We start from the raw sequence: 17,462 nt of genomic DNA on the forward strand, positions 1-17,462 counted from the left end.
CATGGATCCAAAATTACACGTAAATAGCACTGCTAGGCTATATCCAATCCCGTAGACCCTGCTCCGTATTGTGTCCAAAGTCGCCCCATTGCCAATTACGACCAGACCGAACTCGGAATCCCGAATATCGACCTGCCGGCTAGTATTCGCGACTGGCATTAACTTGCATTAGGGCCCCCAACAACCGCATGTCTTCCTCGGCTTTGTTTACATGTAGTATTTTCTAACTGGAGGGTACGGAGTACATACGTGGAGGCCATCACTTGGATAGAATCGCAAACTCCTTCCATCGTTAACATGGAGACAAATAAATTGAAAGCATGGAAAGATGTAACCTATAACCACAAATCGACAAGTGGATTCAGCTTGCCCTTGATTGATATATGACAGCTATCCTATTTCCTGTATGATTGGTTGGAGGAATCATATGTAAAACATCCCCTCCAAGTATCGCTAGACTACACGGATATGCGTATAAGAGCTGGCATACAATGAAATATTATTTTTATGTATTTATCTCGTGTCTAGACAAAATCCCGCGCCAGACCATGCATCTTCATATTCTTCAACACACGCATGGAAAGGCAAAGAGAGAGAAAACAGTCGTCCAGTAAAGTCATGACAGATCAAACCAATTCCATGCCTCCTACTCTATCCTCTTCTGTCAATGTATGTACACGTGCTCCCCATCTTATCCCGACTGACAGCTTGAAAGAAAAAGGAATGAGAAATGAAAGAAAAAGGAAAGTAAAGGAAAAAGTAGAGAGGGGGTTGAAAGCTCGTAATGTGCATTCTCGAATCCGGTACTTTCATTTCCCATCAAAGAGATCAAATTACCTGACATAACTTTGTGACATTCATCTCCATCCCTTCCCAGCTATCCGATTACCCTTCAAATTCTACGACTCCCGGCCCCCCTGTAGTCGACGCGCTGTTTGCTCGGCGCCGTCCAGCTGCCGTGTCGACCTCTAATAAGTTGTGATCGTGCCCCGGTTCTTTCGTAGGCACCGCCGACCCGGCTTCTGCGTCTGCTCCATCCAAAAGATCACGGTCTGTGCTCATGACTGATCGGCGTTCAACATCTGTGCTGGCGCCTCCTGTTCCTCTCCTTACACCAATCGCAACCCCGACGTCATCATCATCCTCCTCATCCTCCTCCGTCCGCTGGCTGGGTAGGGCATTCTTTTCAAGCTCCCTTTGTGCTTCCTCCATCCGCCTTCGCACCTCGCTTGCCACGCGCATTCCGTCGGTAACAATATTATCCAAAACACCGCGCAGGCCACGGCCGCCTCCAATGGGTCCGGCTTGGGTCTGCGATTGTGATCGCGTGTTAAAGCCCAGGTTGGAGAATGTCGTAAGCGAAGGGGCATACGAGAAGCTACTGGGAGTCTGAAGGCCCTCGATGATGTGGAGCGATGCTGGGAAAGAGCACTCAAAGAACTGTTCAAGAAGCTCGTCGGCCAGCACAACCATTCGGAATGTCGGCAAAGTGATGTGAAGGGGATGAGCTGGGTCGAGCGCCGCGTTAGCCGCTTCCGCCTTGGCCTTTGATACACGTCGACGAGATTCGTTGTCGACGCCGTCGCTCTGGTCATTCGGACTCAATAAATCGACGGGCTTCTTGGCTTTCGTAGGAGTGGCCGTCGGTGAATCAAGCGCCAGGAGATCTTCCTCTTCTTCACTGTCATCATCATCCCCAATAGCAAAGGCGTTCGGATCAACCATTTCGTCGTTTGACCCGAACGAGTCGAAGCCGGTGCTGTCTTGGTTCTTTGGGTGATCAGGGTCGGCGTACTCGAAACATCGCCTAATAAACGCACTGACACTGCCCAAAAACCGCTCCGCGTTGGATATTTCGGGAGGTAGGCTGCTCTGTGAGTCGCTGGCGCTCATCCCGTCGCCGTTCAATCCTACGGTTGAAGCTCCAGGGGTCAACGTTCCCTCCAGGCCGCGACGAGACAAGAAGAGCAGGGCTTCGGATATACGCAAGATGCCCTCTCGATCTACCCTGCCATCATTATCGTCATCGTACAGCTCGAAGAAATATGTGATTGTGCCCATGATATCCCTTTTGCCTTTGATTCTGGCCAGGCCAGTTACCACATTTTGGAGGGTCAAGGCTGATGAGCCGTCGACATCCCACTTGTTGAAGATGCGTCGTAGAAACTCATGTTCCGCAGGCTCCGGTCCGTTACCCCACGGTGACATTGCATCGGGCGTCCTCCTGTTGTTGTAGAGCCTGGCTTCGTTCGCCTGGGAGTCTGAGATGGCCCATTTGGACATGCCGGCCAAGAATTCGCGGAAGGCATCGTAATCCATCAGGCTAGTGCTTGGGCCAAGTCCGACGCGGCCCTTTTCGACTTCGTTAGGGGCAGCCGAGGGGAAGGCATCAGAGCCTCGTAGTCTGCTACTCTTTGCCTGGCGCTGCAGCTCTTCCTGAATCATTCGATCTCGTTGCTGTCGCTCGTAGAGGACATTGTAAAATCGATCATACAAGGAGCCCAGCTCTTCGGGGCTCAGCAACTTGCTGTCAGGCCCCAGGTTGCGAATGGCCGTTCTCTTGGCGAAGCTCTCAATGTTGCTCAGAACGGCATCCTTGTTCTTGAGTCGAAGCTCTGTGATGCTGCTATGAGTGACTCCGGCAAACTCCTTGAAGGCCACAACCATGAGCTCTTGAAATCTCGTCACTGCCCTCAGTTTGGGATTTTCTGATTTCGGATGCGCGGATTCGTCGAGTCTGGCAAAATATGATTTGAGGACGGATATGAAAGCACCGTCATCGGCGGCATCCAGCAACTCTTCGCCATTTATGCGAAGGATTGCAAGGCCAACCTGGAACAGTACCTTGGGGCCCTCGACAAAAAAGACGTCCAACACACGGAAAGCAAACACCAGGGGCATTGAATTAATATACAGAGAGAGGAACCAAGGCAGTGATACGACGGACAGCTGAACGTCGCTCTTAACAAGATGCTCCCACAGAATGGGCATGGTCTTTTCAACAAGAGACTCAAAAACTTTTTGATCCAAAAGAGTGCCGTACATGGTGGTGGAATAATAGCCAGGGACCAGACGATCGCACAGGGCAGAGAGAAGGAAGAAGGCCTGCGGCTCAGACATGTAAATGAGCAGCGCCGCTACGACAATATTCATAGCCTGACAGTAGCCCACGTCTGGATTGACCCAACTGTAGGCCGTGAGAACGCGGCGCAGCCTGCCAATGCCCTCCTCGCTCTGAAAGCCGGGGTATTCGGGTAAACTGCGATTGAGATCCTTTTCAATCTCATCAATGGCAAGGGATTCCTGGCCTTTAAACTTGGCCAGTGTATCACTGTATAATGTTGGGTTTTCTAGCCGGAGATATAAAGAGCCAGAGGTCACCTCCCATATCTCGCCTCGTAGGCGGTTAGGGAGACCAACACGAATGAGCTTGTGAAACGTAGGCTGGCGGATCAACATCATGTTTCGGCCGTTGTCGCGAAGATACTCGGCCCAGAGCCTCATCTTGGCCCTGTCACGGAGCTTCTTTGGGTCTCCAGGGTACCGGAAAGCCATGCCCAAACCTGCATCAGGAGGTGACACGTTCGCCCTGTCGTCGGTGCGCAAGAGATGCTCAGAGTAGCACTCGGCCACCACCTTGCGCAGCTTGCCCACGTTGCCCACTCCAGCTCTAAGACCTCGTTTTAGACCATCGCAGAACCTCTCACAAGCTTGCCGGGTGCCCGCCAGGTGGATCGTAATTCGCTGTTCTCGAACATCCTTGTTGCCGTTGTTGCTATCTTTTGGTTTTGCGACGTCTGCCAATAGGCCATTCCAGGTAGTGATTGCGAGAGCAAACTGCAGACATATGTTGGTCAGCTGCAGAGCTTTACTGGTGGAGATTTTGAAAGGGGGGAGTTGATGCCATCATCCAATCGACTGCACATACCTGAAAGTTTTGGCTATTCAGTCTCTCCACTCGCCTGACGGCGCAAAGGGGGAATGTGAAGCCACTTCCGCTTGGACCGCTGCCATTGGTTTGGCCGGTAAAGGCGGAAGATGTCGACGTGCTTGCTGATTGTGTAAAGCTCGTGGGTGTTGTCGAGAAGCAAATATAGGCCTCTGAAAGGTGTAGCTTTCCAGCGTAGTGCCAACCCCTGTCGTGGTCCGGATCGCCGCGCGTAGTGTTTGAGGGCGGGATGGTCAACTCGGCATTGATCTCATATAGAGGCGTCTGGGAGGATGGGAGGCGGAACTGGCTCTGGAAGAGGGAAGCTTTGGAGGGATTGCGATCCGAGTTGGAGAGGTTGAGTCCCTGGGTGGGATCGATGAGCTGCTGGGCCCTCTGGACGATGTTGGACAGGTTGGAAAACATGGTGTCGAGGACGTTCAAGGACGCATGACGGTGTTATGAGAGAGGCGATGGCACCAGCCCACGCGACCGCAGAGAGACTGCCGGCCGTCGGATGGCTGAATGAGCCGCTGGGTTGCTCCGTTTGCTGGCGTCGGGCTGCCGGGATTGGGCCGTTGCGAGGGAGGGGGAGCAGGGCAGGATGCTGCAACAGAGGCCAGAGACGTAGCAGAACGGCGGAAGAAAGCGGGCAGGGCGAGCAAGATGGTGGCGATGCGCGAGAGCTGGGGATGATGCCGGCGATGGGAGCTTCGAGGGGGAGTTGTGGTGGTGAGGGCAGTTCTGTCGGGAGTCCAGTGACAGCAGCGGTCCAGGCTGCAGCTGTCTGCTGCTAGCGGCCGTTTGGCGGGGCTCAAGGAACCCTGTGCTGAGGTATTCAGCCCGGTCCCCCCCAAGGCCCCCTCGCCAACCAGCGAGTCTGCCTTAGCTGCAGGGCTGCAGTTCCACGGCCAACCACTGCGCTGCATTCCCCGGGCGGCACTGGTGGACGCTGTAGCACCTACGAGTGCCTGGAATGCACTAGCAGGTCCGCTGATCCCGCGCAAAAACAGGGGGGCCGAACGTGCCCATCTCGGCACCTGAGCGCTGCTTCGTACTCTAAAATTCAATTCCGCTGTGCAGCGTCGAGAGACGTCAGCAAAGAAGGGGCCAAGCCAGGCCAGGGGGGGTTTTGGGTGAGATCTAACGCTGCCTCGAACTCAGTTGAGTGCCCGGCTACGTGTGAGTTTCTTCAGCTCTTACTTAGGTAGGTAGTTGATAGCATAGACTTGTGTGAGTAATGCCGTGCTATGCTGTTCTATTTTTGCCTCCCTGTTCATTCTCGTACATGTGTGAGAAGCTGTTTTAAGTTGATGTCTGGCAACAACCTGAAGCCAGATTGTCCCCTGTCCTCGGCGCCGGGTTCAGGGTCTAGATTCTACAACTAGTATTGTCAGAGATGGAGAAGCAATGAATGGATTATTGAGTCATCGGTGAGATCGAATACTACGTCCCTTGAACCGTGTTGAACATTAATCACATCTTATCCCAACCTTTTCTACGTCTGATATCGACACACACTCTGCAAATACATCCAACGGCCGCTCAAGCCGTGGGCACTTGGCGATTGACAAGCCGCATCTCCATAAAACGGCTGCCGTGTCGTCTTTCATTGGCTCTGGGCGGCTGCACCTGAAAGAGGGCACCGTAGCATCACTAATCTCGTGTCCCTGTCAAATCAAATGCGGTTTGATTGATGACTTACATATTTGACGGATTGCATGCATTGTGACGGCAGCTGATCCGGGGCCAACGGATGTAAATCAAACCTGTCTACGGATGCGATGCCTTTGACTTCACTATACTTGAAGCTGCCAAGGTATTGACTGACGCGATGAGAAAAAACCCTCAGTGTTCTAGGTCCAGGTATTGACTCGTATTAAACGTGTAACCCACCAATGTGACAGGTTCTATCGATTTGTTCCGATGCTAGGTACGGAGCATTCACCTTTCCGAGATGCTCTTACAAGTATCTACCTGCTGAACCAAAGAACCAATACAACATGAGTCTCCTATAACAAATGTTTGTTGCATCTAGAGCACTAAATGATGCTGCTTCGATTTCAGCATTCCATCATTCTTCCAACAAGACAAGAAACAAAAGAGCCAGTCTACCGTCGAGATCAAATTTTTGCCCTCTCGCGATGCTAGCCGGTAGCGCAGACGTAGCGTGCCCCTTGGTGTATCGACACCGGCTGCTAGGGCCCCTCTAGCCTGTCGCTTGTTGCGTCATAACCGCCCCTCGCTGGATCCCCACGATGAAATGGATGCTGCGCTGCTTGCACTAGTTTTAGTAGATATTCAATCAGCCTCAGCCTCTACCATCTTTTTCTGCTTCTACCTCAGTTTCCGCCTCATTGTTTTTCTGCCTCGTTGTGTCTCACCGTGAGCTCATCCTACGTTAACCCAAACGTCCAGAGGCTTCACAGCAGAACAAGACACAAGGCAAAGCGAAGCCAACGACGTGCTCTTGTTCCAAAGCTCCGGCTATAAACGAGAAAAAGAAGCAAACAGGGACAAGAGAAAGCCGAACAAGAGAAAGCCGAACAAGAGAAAAAAAAAAAGATATCCGTCAGTCAGCGCCAAGTCCAACGGGCCAACCGGTCCTTTCCTATCGATCCTACCCGCCATCCTCCGGATTCCTTTCGCCAGTTCCTCCGCTGCCTCTCCCGCCATGCTTCGATTGATGCTATAGCCCGACATCTGCCTCCGATCCTTGCGCTTTTTCCTTTGTGTCGCCTTCCACAAGTCGCATCCCATCTTTTGCATGCGCAAATCTCTCACTCGCCCTCCGTCTCCCCGTATCTTGCCATCACGTTCGTTCACGAGGCCATGGACCTCCCTTGAACCTCATCCGCCAACCAACTCACCAGCCAATTCATCGCTAGAAGCACGCTTACAGACGGCCTCGTAACCATTTTACAAGTCCAAGGTCTCGCGGATGGCGGCCACGGTTGCTGAGACGCAGCCGGCGACCACTGCGCTATCGGCTGGCATGGCATCGCCGCATCAACGCCATGCCGGCAGCGCTCTCTCTACCGATTCCGCACCCCAACCTCTACCACCTACTCGCAGCTTCAAGCTGTCTGATTTCAAGCGGGTGCGGACTCTGGGCACGGGTTCGTGTACACCTTCTTCAACCCACCATTGTGCTTATCCAGCAGCAAGGCTTGAAATGCGATAACCAGGTTTTACTAAATAATCAATTTTTTTTCCCATATAGGCACGTTTGCTCGAGTATGTCTGGTCCGCCCTGCCAGCGCCACCCAACCCTTGGAGGAAGAAAAGAACCCTGAAGTATACGCTCTCAAGATCCTCAAGAAGACAGAGGTGATTAAGCTAAAGCAAATCGACCACGTGCGTAACGAGCGAGCTATACTGGCAGACGTGGCAGGCTACCCCTTCATCACCAATCTGCTAGGCTCATTTTCCGACAACGAGTCATTATACATGCTCCTCGACTACGTCCCCGGCGGCGAGCTCTTCAGTTATCTACGGAAGTACCGCCGGTTCGACGAGCAAGTTGCGCGCTTCTATGCCGCCGAGATTGTCCTTGTATTGGAGTTTTTACACGAGCGGCAGGGTGGTGTGGCTTATCGAGACCTCAAGCCGGAAAACCTCTTGCTAGACCAGGAAGGACACATCAAGCTCGTTGACTTTGGATTCGCGAAACGGCTGGGCTACAAAGACGACAGGCCGGTCGAGACTTACACGCTTTGCGGTACGCCCGAATATCTTGCGCCGGAGGTCATTCATAACAAGGGCCACACGACAGCCGTGGACTGGTGGGCGTTGGGCATTCTAATATACGAGTTCCTGACGGGCTATCCTCCGTTCTGGCATCAGAATCCTATTGAGATTTACAAGCAGTAAGTTTTTGGACGTTTGCGGTTCTTACGAGCTCCCCCCCTTTTCTCTGGTTATAATTGCTGACCTCGTGGGTACCAAGAATCGTTGAGAAGCCCGTTATATTCCCACAAGAGCCAACCATATCAGACGAGGCCCAAGACATCATCAAGTCCTTCTGCACAATCGACCGCTCCAGGCGCCTCGGCAACATCAGCGGCGGCGCCGGCCGCGTCAAGGCCCACCCCTTCTTCAACGGAGTCAACTGGGACGACATGCTCAGCCGTCGGCACCGCGGCCCGATTATCCCTCCCCTTCGATATCCCGGCGACGACCAGTGTTTCGACCAGTACCCCGAGGAAGACGGGACGCGCATCCCTTACACCGCCGACATGGCCAATAGATACGACCGCTACTTTGAAGATTTTTGAAAACCAAAACGAAAATTACTACTTACCCACTATAAGCTTGCATAATCCTTTTTTTTTTGTTTATTCTTTTTGGCTTTTTGTGTTTTCCGAAGGCGCTGGTCTACGTTTACTTGGCAAAAGAGAGTGGGTGGGTTTAATAGGTAATTACTGCTGCTTTTCCTTCAAGGTTTTTATGATGTGTCACCACTCGCCGGTAAATGATTTGCATTATGCCTGGTATCTGATGTTTTTTTAATTGTTATTATTCCCAAATGTTATTGCCATGATTGTTTTTGGGCTTCGGCGCATACTCCGTTTTAGGAGAGGACTTTTGAAGAGATAAGAGAAAATCGATGTTTGCTTGGAAGACGTAGCGTATGACGACGTTTTTTCCACAAATACATGGTTATTTAATCAAATAAGAAAAAGGAGCTGTCTGAAAAGAAAATGAAATCAACAAAAAAAGAGAGAAAAAGGAGACGAGCCTCTTGGGAACCAAGTCAGCCTGTGTTATATAGTCTCAAAGCATACTATAGGGGGAGGAAATACTATTAATATGCGCCCTAGGCGTGATCAAACGACATTTTTAAACAAATAAAGACATCTCTCAAAACGGTGTGTATGTATATATACATATATACGTTAAATTACCAAGTTATCTATCTACCTTGGCCGAATAGCCAGGCCGATAATGATGAATCGTTGTACAGAGCGAACTGCAACATTTCTAACACATGCTCCAACCCAATCCTCAACCGCCATAATAAAACCAGACAAATAAGATGAAAAGAAACCACACAAACGCCAGCCCCGCCTCCAGCCTCCCAACTGCACTGCCGCGTTTAAACAACTCCCCTGTCTATGCTCCGGTACCAAAAGATGTAAAGCCCAAACCAATTAGACATCAGACATACCCCCCTTCGGCCAAAGTAGCACAGCCTTACATGTATGCATAACGGTACAGCCAGTATCCGCTCGCGCCTGTGGCCAGTAGCGAGCCCAGAATATACGCCCCTTGCCTCGTGCTCCAGAGAAACATGGTCCACCCGGCCGCGATCTCGCGCCGCCGCGCAGCCACTCTGCGCTCCCAAGCCTCCGGATCAATCTCCACAGGTAGCCGCACGCGCGGATCAACGCCGCTGCCACCGGGCGAAGCGGATCCGGAAGCAACTTCGCTGACTGGGGGAGCAAGGTCCTCGGGCGAGATGAGTGGCACGTCGACGCGGAGGAAGACGGGGCGGTGGTCGCTAGTCCGGATGACCGGCAGCGCATCGTAGGCCCGGACTTTCATCTTCGAGTCGATCCATGACGGGAGCTCAAGATACAGGATGCGGTCTGTCCAGGCGGGGTACCGGTGCGAAGCAAACTCCCACTTGACCTCATCAACGGAGCTGCCGGCGGTGCCGGGAGGAGGCGTCTTAGAGTCCACGACGTACTTGTAAGTCGGCGGAAAGGCCACTGGTTGCTCTGACATGCCATGGAGCGTGCGACCGGCCAACCGCTCACGGGTGAGCTGATCGAGGTGCAAGAAGTTTGTGTAATAGTTTTCCGATCCGGGATCCAGATTCGGGAATGCAGAGTAGGGTGTCGGAGACGTGGTAGAAATGCGGTAGTTGAGATCTCCGGCAACAAACAGATGAGACGACGGCTTGAAGACGGAAAGGTTGTGAAACTGCTGCTGCAGCCGGAGGTCCTGCTCATGGTGCTCTTCACGCAGCAAGCGGGCCTGCTCCGAAGCATCGCCCTCCTCGGACGACAAGCTCTGGCTCCTCGATTCGGCATCCCGCCTCATCTTGCTCAACACCTCTTCCGGATTCTCAAACGTCAAACCGCGCATGATGGCGCCCCAGTTGGCGTTGCGCCGCGGCAGATTCCACTCCATGGCCGCCAGATGCGTCGCCACAAACGTCAGCTCTGTTGATTCTCCGCCGACCTCGTACAGCGCTCTCAGGCCGACCGCCCCCTTGTTGCCCATCTCAGCAGCACCGAATCCCACTTCGGCCTCCTGGATATCCTTGAGCCGGGCTGGATCTCTGGCAAACATCATAATGGCCGTGTACCCCACGTTGAGGTTTCTGATGAGCGTATAGTGGCTTCTCCCACTCTGTGATTGTGATTGTGACAATAACTGTGATGTAGGATTGGCAGTAGTAGCAGCTTCTGAGATGCGGTTGCTCTCTCCATTTTGCGAATGTAGTGAAGCCGCGAGGTTGATTGCCTCTTCAAACCGTTCCACGTACGGTTTCAGGAAGTAGTCCCCTCCAATGAAGGCATAGCTCAGGGGGGCAATCTCTTGTAGCGATCTTTCATAGAATAAGTACACGATGATCCAGCCATTGTATAGCAATAAAGGCAGAAAATTGAGAAAAAGGTAAAAAGAAAGGATAAGAGCAAAGCATCCGAAAAAGGGGGGGAGGGAAACATGAAGTAAGTCGTGATGAGGTAATCCCAACTTACAGGACAACCACCTCTGGCAGTTCCGCGGCATTCCGCGCCAGAGCAGTCTGCAAATGACCCGCGAAAACAGGCACGTTGATGAGCTTCGCCGCGCAGTTGAACGTCAAGACCAGCAGGTCCAGCGTCGAGGGCGTCATCTTTGCCGCGTCGCTCGGCGGTTCGATTCCCATTGATGCTGCGACGGGATTTGAGAAAAAAGACAGAAAGAAACGAATGTTCAACGAATGTCAATGACGGGCTGAAAGCTGGAGCGTCTGGTCCGGTATTATTATAGCTCCAGCTGGGTTTTTTCTTGCTTTGTTGGATTTGCCGGGAAGGCCAAAAAAAGCACCGTGCCAGGCACCGTGTTCAGTTGACAAAAAGAGGCGCCAAAAGAGAACAGAGAGAGAACAAGCAAGGAGAGGCCGCTCAAGCGGGGTTCGCAGCTCCCTTGTTAGCTTTGCAGCACAGTACCGCTCAATCAAATCAAAAGGCAGCAAGTGGGCAACCAAATGAACAAAAGGGCTGAATGAAGAGTGAATATGAATCTGCCTTTTGCGATTGGGGCTTCCCCCCAGACCCAAAGACACAGCCCGTCTCCTAATATATATCTCTTCAGCTTGGCTCTCGATACGACGCCGCGGCGGGTACTTTGCTGTACGCCCAACGCCGGTAGGCATTCCGTGTGGCTGAAAGGTACAGTCATGTACCGCTCGCGGGTCATGCAACTATCGCCAAGGGTGCCAGACGGAGCGCTCGATTTGCCGGCTAACCCTGCGTCAGCGCATAAGAATAACTGGAGGGCTTCAGGTCAGCTGCAGGCAGTGCATGCTGCTAAACCTCGACTGCTTAGGCGGTGCCAGGTAGCACTAGGTATGTGCTAGCAGTATACTACTAGGTAACTGATCCATACCAACCTGAAGTGTGGATTGAATCCATCATAGAATTCCACTTCCAGCTTCAACACTTGATCAACCCGTCACCGTAGGCCCTCACTCAGGCGGCAGCTGTACTCCCTGTTAGCAGCTACCTACTAGGCCATAGGTATTGAGGTATGGAGGTCAGTACCTGGTAGCAATGGCCACTACCGCTGCGAAGCCACTACTATCTGTACTAATTGGCACCACAACGCCATGGGGCTCAGTCAGGCAAGGGAACATGTGATCATGGGTGGCCTCGTGGGACCCTTTGCTGGCCCACGCACGCGACTACATGTACATTTGCATACACGCATTTCTACATTACACTTTGCGGGTGAGACATTGAGTGGCAGTGGCAGTTGCATCAGCTGTGTATAAGGAAAAACAAAAAACCAAATTTGATTGCAGACTATATGACCTACTACTGGCTGAGCTGAGCTTGTTTCTTAGCGACAAGAGACTCGTTGTTGATGCCTTGACCATGCCACGAAGCTTTGACCGTCTTCTTGTCCCATGTGCCGTCAAAATCCCTTGTCCGAGCGCGACGAGTTCAATGACAGACACCCAGTGTGTATGCAGCGGCAACAACAACGAGTTGGCGTCAGGTGCCATGGCCGTGATTCGTATACCATATAGTTAAAAGCCATGGTAGCGATTCCTTCAAGACGACCCCCCTTCTTGACTAATTAGGCTAATTCACTGGAATGTAAATCTTGTCTCGTCGGTAGCCCAATTGCAAGCGAAGTCGTGTCAAACTTGTCGCCATTGCCGTCCCCCACCACGTCCCTCAAGGCGAGCTTCGCGGACAACCTTTCACCATCAAAATAATGAAATGCCGGTTAACCGCACCAAGAGATTGCCCCTTCCACTTGCAGGCTAATCTCATCGACTTCCCCAGAAGCTGCCCTTCGACACGCCGGCCTAAAAATAGAAAACAAAAAAATCGAATCGAGAAGTAGAAAGTATGATGCGTAGTATTAATGACCAAGGAAAGAAAGGAGAAACACCCGCTCACTGAGACGCTGCTGTACCGCAACGACTGAGCTTGGGACCATGGCGGAAGAGTATTGTCAAGAACCATGGGGTCCAAGCCCGGCATTCTAAGCGCTCGAGCTGGCAAGGCTTGTACGGCCATCTCTCAACTGATAGCAAGCCATCAGAGACGGCAGCCATGAAGTTTTTGAGATTGCTGCAACGGTCCAACAACGAAATGTTACCGGACGTGCCGTTCAGATTAACGTCTCTAAATCACAAGGAGATGCTTTTAGGTGGAGTGTTGAAAGGCTCCAATCCCAAAAAAAGCACTTCCTCATGATTCAGAGTAATCCGAGCCATGCGTCAAGTCGTGAATTTAGAGATGCGTCGAAGAACAAGATAAAGCGATGCGTAGGGGCAAATGAAAAGAAATGAAACAAAAGGGAGGGGAGGTGCATAACGGCGAATTTGAGAACCACAAACATCGACAACAGGCCCCAAGACGACTAGAGCCACCATCGGATGACTACAGTAGGCTTGTTGCGTGTCTGAAAAGGTCGACTAAGGGTAAGAAAGGAGGTTCTCGCAGCAACCCGCAACCACTTTGCTCAGATCCCACAAGAGAGGTGCAGAAAAAAAAAGCCCAAAGTTACTATCTTTCAGTTTGGCCGATAGTTGCCGGAGGCATATCCCGCTCCCTTTGAAGCAGAGCGAAGCCTGTTTAGCGTCCACTGAGTCAGCCATACTTGTCAGCACAGTTCCCTTTAGCGGTATCAAGAAAATACAAATCGCGCGGAGGAAAAGTGACCCCTTACGATGAAAGAGCTGTTGGGCTAAGCTAAAATTAGAAACTCACATCCTATCGCTTCCACCGATGGCACGGCTAGTGTCCGGGGTATCAACGCCAGCGCCAGAGCCACGCTCAAGCATCTTGCGGCGGGAGCTGGGCACAGCACCAGGCTTAGACGTAGTGACGGCAGCAGCAGCGGTCATACGGGAAGCCCGAGCCTTGTCCTCATCCTCGGGGTTAGCCTGGCCGGCAGCCTGAGCAATGGCCTGGGCGTTCTTCTGGTACTTGTACACGGTCCAGTCGAAGACGTAGTCATACTGGAAGCCCTCGCGAACAAAGAGATCGCGGAAGATCTTGCGCAGGTAGCTGTAGTCGGGCTTGTCGTCGAAACGCAGGGATCGAGTGTAGTTGAGGTAGATGGCGAACTCGTTGGGGAATCCACGGCAGAGAACCTCGGTAGGAGTAGTCATCTTCTTCTCCATGATGCGGTCGTACTTCTGCTTCTTGGTGGCAGCCTTGAGACCCTGCCAAGGGAGAGAGCCTCGGCAGAAGTACAGCATGACATAGCCGAGCGACTCCATGTCGTCACGGCGAGACTGCTCAACACCGAGATGGGTGTTGATGGAGGCATAACGGGCAGTGCCGGTCAAGTTCTTGTTCTCTCTGTACGGAATGTGGAAGTGAGTCTTGGGATCGCGGTACTTCTTGGCAAGACCAAAGTCAATCACGTTGACCTGGTTGCCACGCTTGCCAATGCCCATGAGGAAGTTGTCGGGCTTAATATCTCGGTGGATGAATGACTTGGCATGGATGTACTCGATGCGGGAGATGAGCTGGTCGGCAAGCAGGAGGACCGTCTTCAGAGAAAATTTGCGGTTACAAAAGTTGAAGAGATCTTCCAAACTGGGACCGAGGAGGTCGAGAACCATGGCATTGTAGTCACACTCAGTTCCGAACCAGCGGACGAAGGGAATTCCAACGCCGCCAGCAAGGGACTTGTACACACGAGCCTCATACTCAAGCTGAGGGTGCTTGGCCTTGACAGACTCGAGCTTAATGGCAATCTCCTCTCCAGAGATGATATTGGTTCCAAGGTAGATGTCGCCAAAAGAACCAGAGCCGATCTTTCGGCCAATCCGGTATTTATTACCGACGCGAAGGTCCTAAGCAACGCGAAGACAGGTTAGCAAATGATTGATGAGAAAAGCAAGTATGATGCTGATGAAATTGATTGCTCCACAGATGGAGCCATCTCTCGAAACACTCCCCAAAGGGCATAGATTAGAGTAGAGCAGCGGTGAGTTTCATTCGGCACTGCCGATAGGTGCATTGGCCAGCCGTTCGGACGCTGAGGCCGATGCACCCAGTTTGGAAGCGTGCCACGAGAGACAGAGAAAAAAATCAGAAGGAGAATTTGATGCTTACCATGGTCGTCATGGTGACTGTATTGACTGTATGCTTCGTTCCTCGAGGGAAAGAAGCAGGCTCGTCGGTTTATGTTGGGTATCGGAATCGGTAAAACTGCAAATCCTGAGAGCCTGTTAATATTGGCCACCAAATAATCGCCGTGCAAATAAAGCGAGTGTGAAGAGTGACGATGAAGGATGCAAAATGCAAATGTAGAATAGGAAAAAAAAAAATAAGAGATGGAGGGAGGAAGATCAAAGAGGCTGTGATGAAATGGTTTGACAAAGGGAGTGGGCCTAGGGGCCTGCTGAAGGGCGGTGGCTAGATCCGCCACCAGCAAAATCCGGTGCTAGGCCGAATCATGCATGACAAGAGCCTGACGAGAGCAAACGTTTGCTCCAGGATAGGAGGTAGAACCACGCCATCAGGGCTGCATATGCCACAGAGGGAGAAATCAATGCAAAACAGGGGAGAAGGGCAAAGATGGACACGAAGTAACCGAGATGGAAACTCCAAGAGGCCAACTAACCTGCAGAGGAGAATTTGGAAGAGCAGCCGACGGGGAGGGCGCCAAATTCGATATGTCGGTGACGAGGTAGCGGGTGCGTGGCAACGAAGGCAGGCCTGAGCGAAAAAGAGAAAAAAAAGAAAACAAAAAAATTATTGCAGATCGAAGGTGCTGCAGCGGGGCGTGTCGATGAATCGAGTCGAAAGGCGGCGATGCTCGAAAGAAAAAGTGCCGAACGAAGCGATGCTCTCGTCGGTGCGAAGGTTGTCAGGGAGAGAGAATGAAGGGAAGAGGGAAAAAAGCGGAGGGAGAGGATGGAATGGATAGAAGAAGGGGGAGCTGAGATTTGGAAGGGCGCCTGAGCCTGAGCCTGAGCCTGTGCGCGGGCGAGTGCTGTGGCGCGCGCGCTGCTGTGGGCGCTGTAACTGGGCGCTTGGCGCTGAGCTGCAGTGGGTAGTGGGCAGAGCAGTGAACGAGTGGACGAGTAGCAATTCAGGCCGCTGGTGACTGGCCAGGCGGGGGAGGCATCGGGTGCTACCGAACAGGCCCTTGCAAATCAAATTGCTTGGGCAATGCAACGCGGCGGCGGATTGTCCACAAATAGACAAAAATACATATAGCATTGACTGGCCGCCGGAGGATTGTTGCTTCTGCTGCTGCGCTGGTCCGTTGCTGATGGCCAAAGGATGCGAGTGCAGATGCAGGTGCAGGTAGATGCGTGGTACTCGCAAAGTACCTCGACGGAGCATCGCTCTCAGCCACAGCGTCGAAGTGCGCCGAGGCTGCTTGATGCGTCCACGCGAGGGAACAACGCGGTGACCTGCCAAGTACATCCATCGCACCACAGCCAGCGATCCAATGCTTACAGCGCCTGTGCTGCCTTTCTCGCCTGCTACGGAGGACCAGGTTGCTGAATCGTGCCCAACTTCCTACTACGAAGTACTTGCCTGATTCACAACCGTCCGAGCGCACCAACCCTCTCTTCGATTATTATTTTTTATTTTTGGTTTTCCAAACCCTGAACCCATTTTCTCTCAGATATCCATTTTCATCGTTCCAGCAACCTCACATAAGAAAATTGGGTCAAGATGCAAGTCACGTATCGGGTTGATTTCGTGTTCCAACCAGTGCTCGTCGTTTAAGCCCCTCTCCCCGTCGTTGCAGCCTGGTGAAGCCCAGTTCAACCCAAGTGTGGAGCTCAGCGGTCGCTTAGGTGCCTTTGCTATGCCTCCGAGCCGCCTCGGGAGGAGACGCCAAAATGGAAGTGAAACGGAGAAAAAGCACAAAAGGAAGAGATATCCAACCAGAGGCTCGAATCCATCACGGCTCATACGATGGTGGGAAATACAGCTGAGGCTCGGTGAAGCATGGCGGCGCTAAAATTGATTGTCCTGGAGGCAATATTGAAACAAAAAAGCAAGCACGGAGAAACAAAGCATACAAGAGTCTGCGAGAGGCACCTTCAGCCGCATTCACTGGCTGCCATTGCCAGGGTTGTCGAGCCACAAGGACAGGGGAGTGGCTCACCGAGATGCCTCATTTACCGCCCTGCATATGATCACTGGGTAACAGCCAGCCAGACGTGCAGCGCTGACGTGCGCTGGCGATGAACTGGCAAATATGCCTCGAAATGTGGCAAGCCCTTGGAGGGTTTATCGTCTGTCCGCCTGCATCCTCTTCTCGGGATACGAGAATCCCGAGAGAGGACTCGCGAGTGGGCTGGCTTTGCATTCGTGCATGATGCGGCCATGATTTTGCCGCCTCTCACGAAGAAACATGACTACCTAGTACCATTATATTGCGCAGTACAAGAGCTCATGGTTTCTTGAAACGCCGCTGGCCATGTTTGAATTTTGGCTACAGGCCAAAGCTCCAAGCTCAAGTCCAAGCCCAAGCTCTCTCTCACTTGGCGCGTGCTCACGCCTGGATTGGTAGCGAGAGAAGCTCAGAGCATGTGCTCGTTATTTGGACGGCAAGCGAGAGTACAAAGCAAAACCTCAAGGGAAAATGCCTGCATCTGCAAGTCGGACAGCCTCACCAAGTCGCCTGCAAACCCCTCAAAACGCCACCCATGCGCTCTCACCTGACCACCTTTGACATGCGAAGCCAGATCGGCACCAGTTGACCAAATTCCTGGGGTAGACGGAATCCCGAGCGGCCACGGCTCAACAGTTTTTTACTGTATTCCCTTTTGCTGCGCCCTTTGTAACACTATAACACTACCCGGGTCGGTGACACCGAC

At 52.3% G+C, this 17,462-nt stretch overlaps 6 protein-coding genes across 6 annotated transcripts; 2 read left to right on the forward strand and 4 right to left on the reverse strand.

The window, feature by feature from the left end:
• Nucleotides 1-485: 485 nt before the first annotated feature.
• V8C40DRAFT_244842 (rab-GTPase-TBC domain-containing protein) lies at nt 486-4,634 on the reverse strand. The gene is made up of 2 exons (XM_083215752.1): nt 3,929-4,634; nt 486-3,837 (listed from the first exon to the last, which is right to left on the reverse strand). Exons 1-2 carry the CDS (start codon nt 4,352-4,354, stop codon nt 886-888), a joined length of 3,378 nt encoding a protein of 1,125 aa, XP_083072877.1. The 5' UTR covers nt 4,355-4,634; the 3' UTR covers nt 486-885.
• Nucleotides 4,635-6,251: 1,617 nt separating this feature from the next.
• Nucleotides 6,252-8,763, forward strand: V8C40DRAFT_244845 (kinase-like domain-containing protein). Its single transcript, XM_083215753.1, has 3 exons — nt 6,252-7,047; nt 7,152-7,797; nt 7,878-8,763. The coding sequence occupies exons 1-3, from the start codon at nt 6,870-6,872 to the stop codon at nt 8,203-8,205; spliced, it is 1,152 nt and encodes a 383-aa protein (XP_083072878.1). The 5' UTR covers nt 6,252-6,869; the 3' UTR covers nt 8,206-8,763.
• A 24-nt stretch (nt 8,764-8,787) lies between these two features.
• V8C40DRAFT_244846 (Endonuclease/exonuclease/phosphatase) lies at nt 8,788-11,393 on the reverse strand. Its single transcript, XM_083215754.1, has 2 exons — nt 10,642-11,393; nt 8,788-10,487 (listed from the first exon to the last, which is right to left on the reverse strand). The coding sequence occupies exons 1-2, from the start codon at nt 10,809-10,811 to the stop codon at nt 9,125-9,127; spliced, it is 1,533 nt and encodes a 510-aa protein (XP_083072879.1). The 5' UTR covers nt 10,812-11,393; the 3' UTR covers nt 8,788-9,124.
• A 210-nt stretch (nt 11,394-11,603) lies between these two features.
• Nucleotides 11,604-12,012, forward strand: V8C40DRAFT_244857 (uncharacterized protein). The gene has a single exon (XM_083215755.1). It carries the CDS (start codon nt 11,754-11,756, stop codon nt 11,916-11,918), a length of 165 nt encoding a protein of 54 aa, XP_083072880.1. The 5' UTR covers nt 11,604-11,753; the 3' UTR covers nt 11,919-12,012.
• A 125-nt stretch (nt 12,013-12,137) lies between these two features.
• V8C40DRAFT_244858 (uncharacterized protein) lies at nt 12,138-12,683 on the reverse strand. The gene is made up of 2 exons (XM_083215756.1): nt 12,257-12,683; nt 12,138-12,207 (listed from the first exon to the last, which is right to left on the reverse strand). The coding sequence occupies exon 1, from the start codon at nt 12,619-12,621 to the stop codon at nt 12,328-12,330; it is 294 nt and encodes a 97-aa protein (XP_083072881.1). The 5' UTR covers nt 12,622-12,683; the 3' UTR covers nt 12,138-12,207; nt 12,257-12,327.
• Nucleotides 12,684-13,097: 414 nt separating this feature from the next.
• Nucleotides 13,098-14,947, reverse strand: V8C40DRAFT_244859 (kinase-like domain-containing protein). Its single transcript, XM_083215757.1, has 3 exons — nt 14,731-14,947; nt 13,372-14,468; nt 13,098-13,246 (listed from the first exon to the last, which is right to left on the reverse strand). Exons 1-3 carry the CDS (start codon nt 14,740-14,742, stop codon nt 13,237-13,239), a joined length of 1,119 nt encoding a protein of 372 aa, XP_083072882.1. The 5' UTR covers nt 14,743-14,947; the 3' UTR covers nt 13,098-13,236.
• Nucleotides 14,948-17,462: the final 2,515 nt, after the last annotated feature.

This window comes from Trichoderma camerunense (assembly GCF_050948025.1).
Source record: "Trichoderma camerunense strain CBS 138272 chromosome Unknown V8C40scaffold_9, whole genome shotgun sequence".
Taxonomy (NCBI): Eukaryota; Fungi; Ascomycota; class Sordariomycetes; order Hypocreales; family Hypocreaceae; genus Trichoderma; species Trichoderma camerunense.

Coding starts and splice junctions, on each gene's coding strand:
- V8C40DRAFT_244857 (XM_083215755.1), top strand. CDS start 11,754: ATGGGGCTCAGTCAGGCAAGGGAACATGTGATCATGGGTGGCCTCGTG.
- V8C40DRAFT_244842 (XM_083215752.1), bottom strand. CDS start 4,354: ATGTTTTCCAACCTGTCCAACATCGTCCAGAGGGCCCAGCAGCTCATC. Junction 3,838..3,928: donor TGAATAGCCAAAACTTTCAG/GTATGTGCAGTC, acceptor ATATGTCTGCAG/TTTGCTCTCGCAATCACTAC.
- V8C40DRAFT_244858 (XM_083215756.1), bottom strand. CDS start 12,621: ATGGTTCTTGACAATACTCTTCCGCCATGGTCCCAAGCTCAGTCGTTG.
- V8C40DRAFT_244846 (XM_083215754.1), bottom strand. CDS start 10,811: ATGGGAATCGAACCGCCGAGCGACGCGGCAAAGATGACGCCCTCGACG. Junction 10,488..10,641: donor CTGCCAGAGGTGGTTGTCCT/GTAAGTTGGGAT, acceptor ATTCTATGAAAG/ATCGCTACAAGAGATTGCCC.
- V8C40DRAFT_244845 (XM_083215753.1), top strand. CDS start 6,870: ATGGCGGCCACGGTTGCTGAGACGCAGCCGGCGACCACTGCGCTATCG. Junction 7,048..7,151: donor GGTGCGGACTCTGGGCACGG/GTTCGTGTACAC, acceptor TTTCCCATATAG/GCACGTTTGCTCGAGTATGT. Junction 7,798..7,877: donor CCTATTGAGATTTACAAGCA/GTAAGTTTTTGG, acceptor GTGGGTACCAAG/AATCGTTGAGAAGCCCGTTA.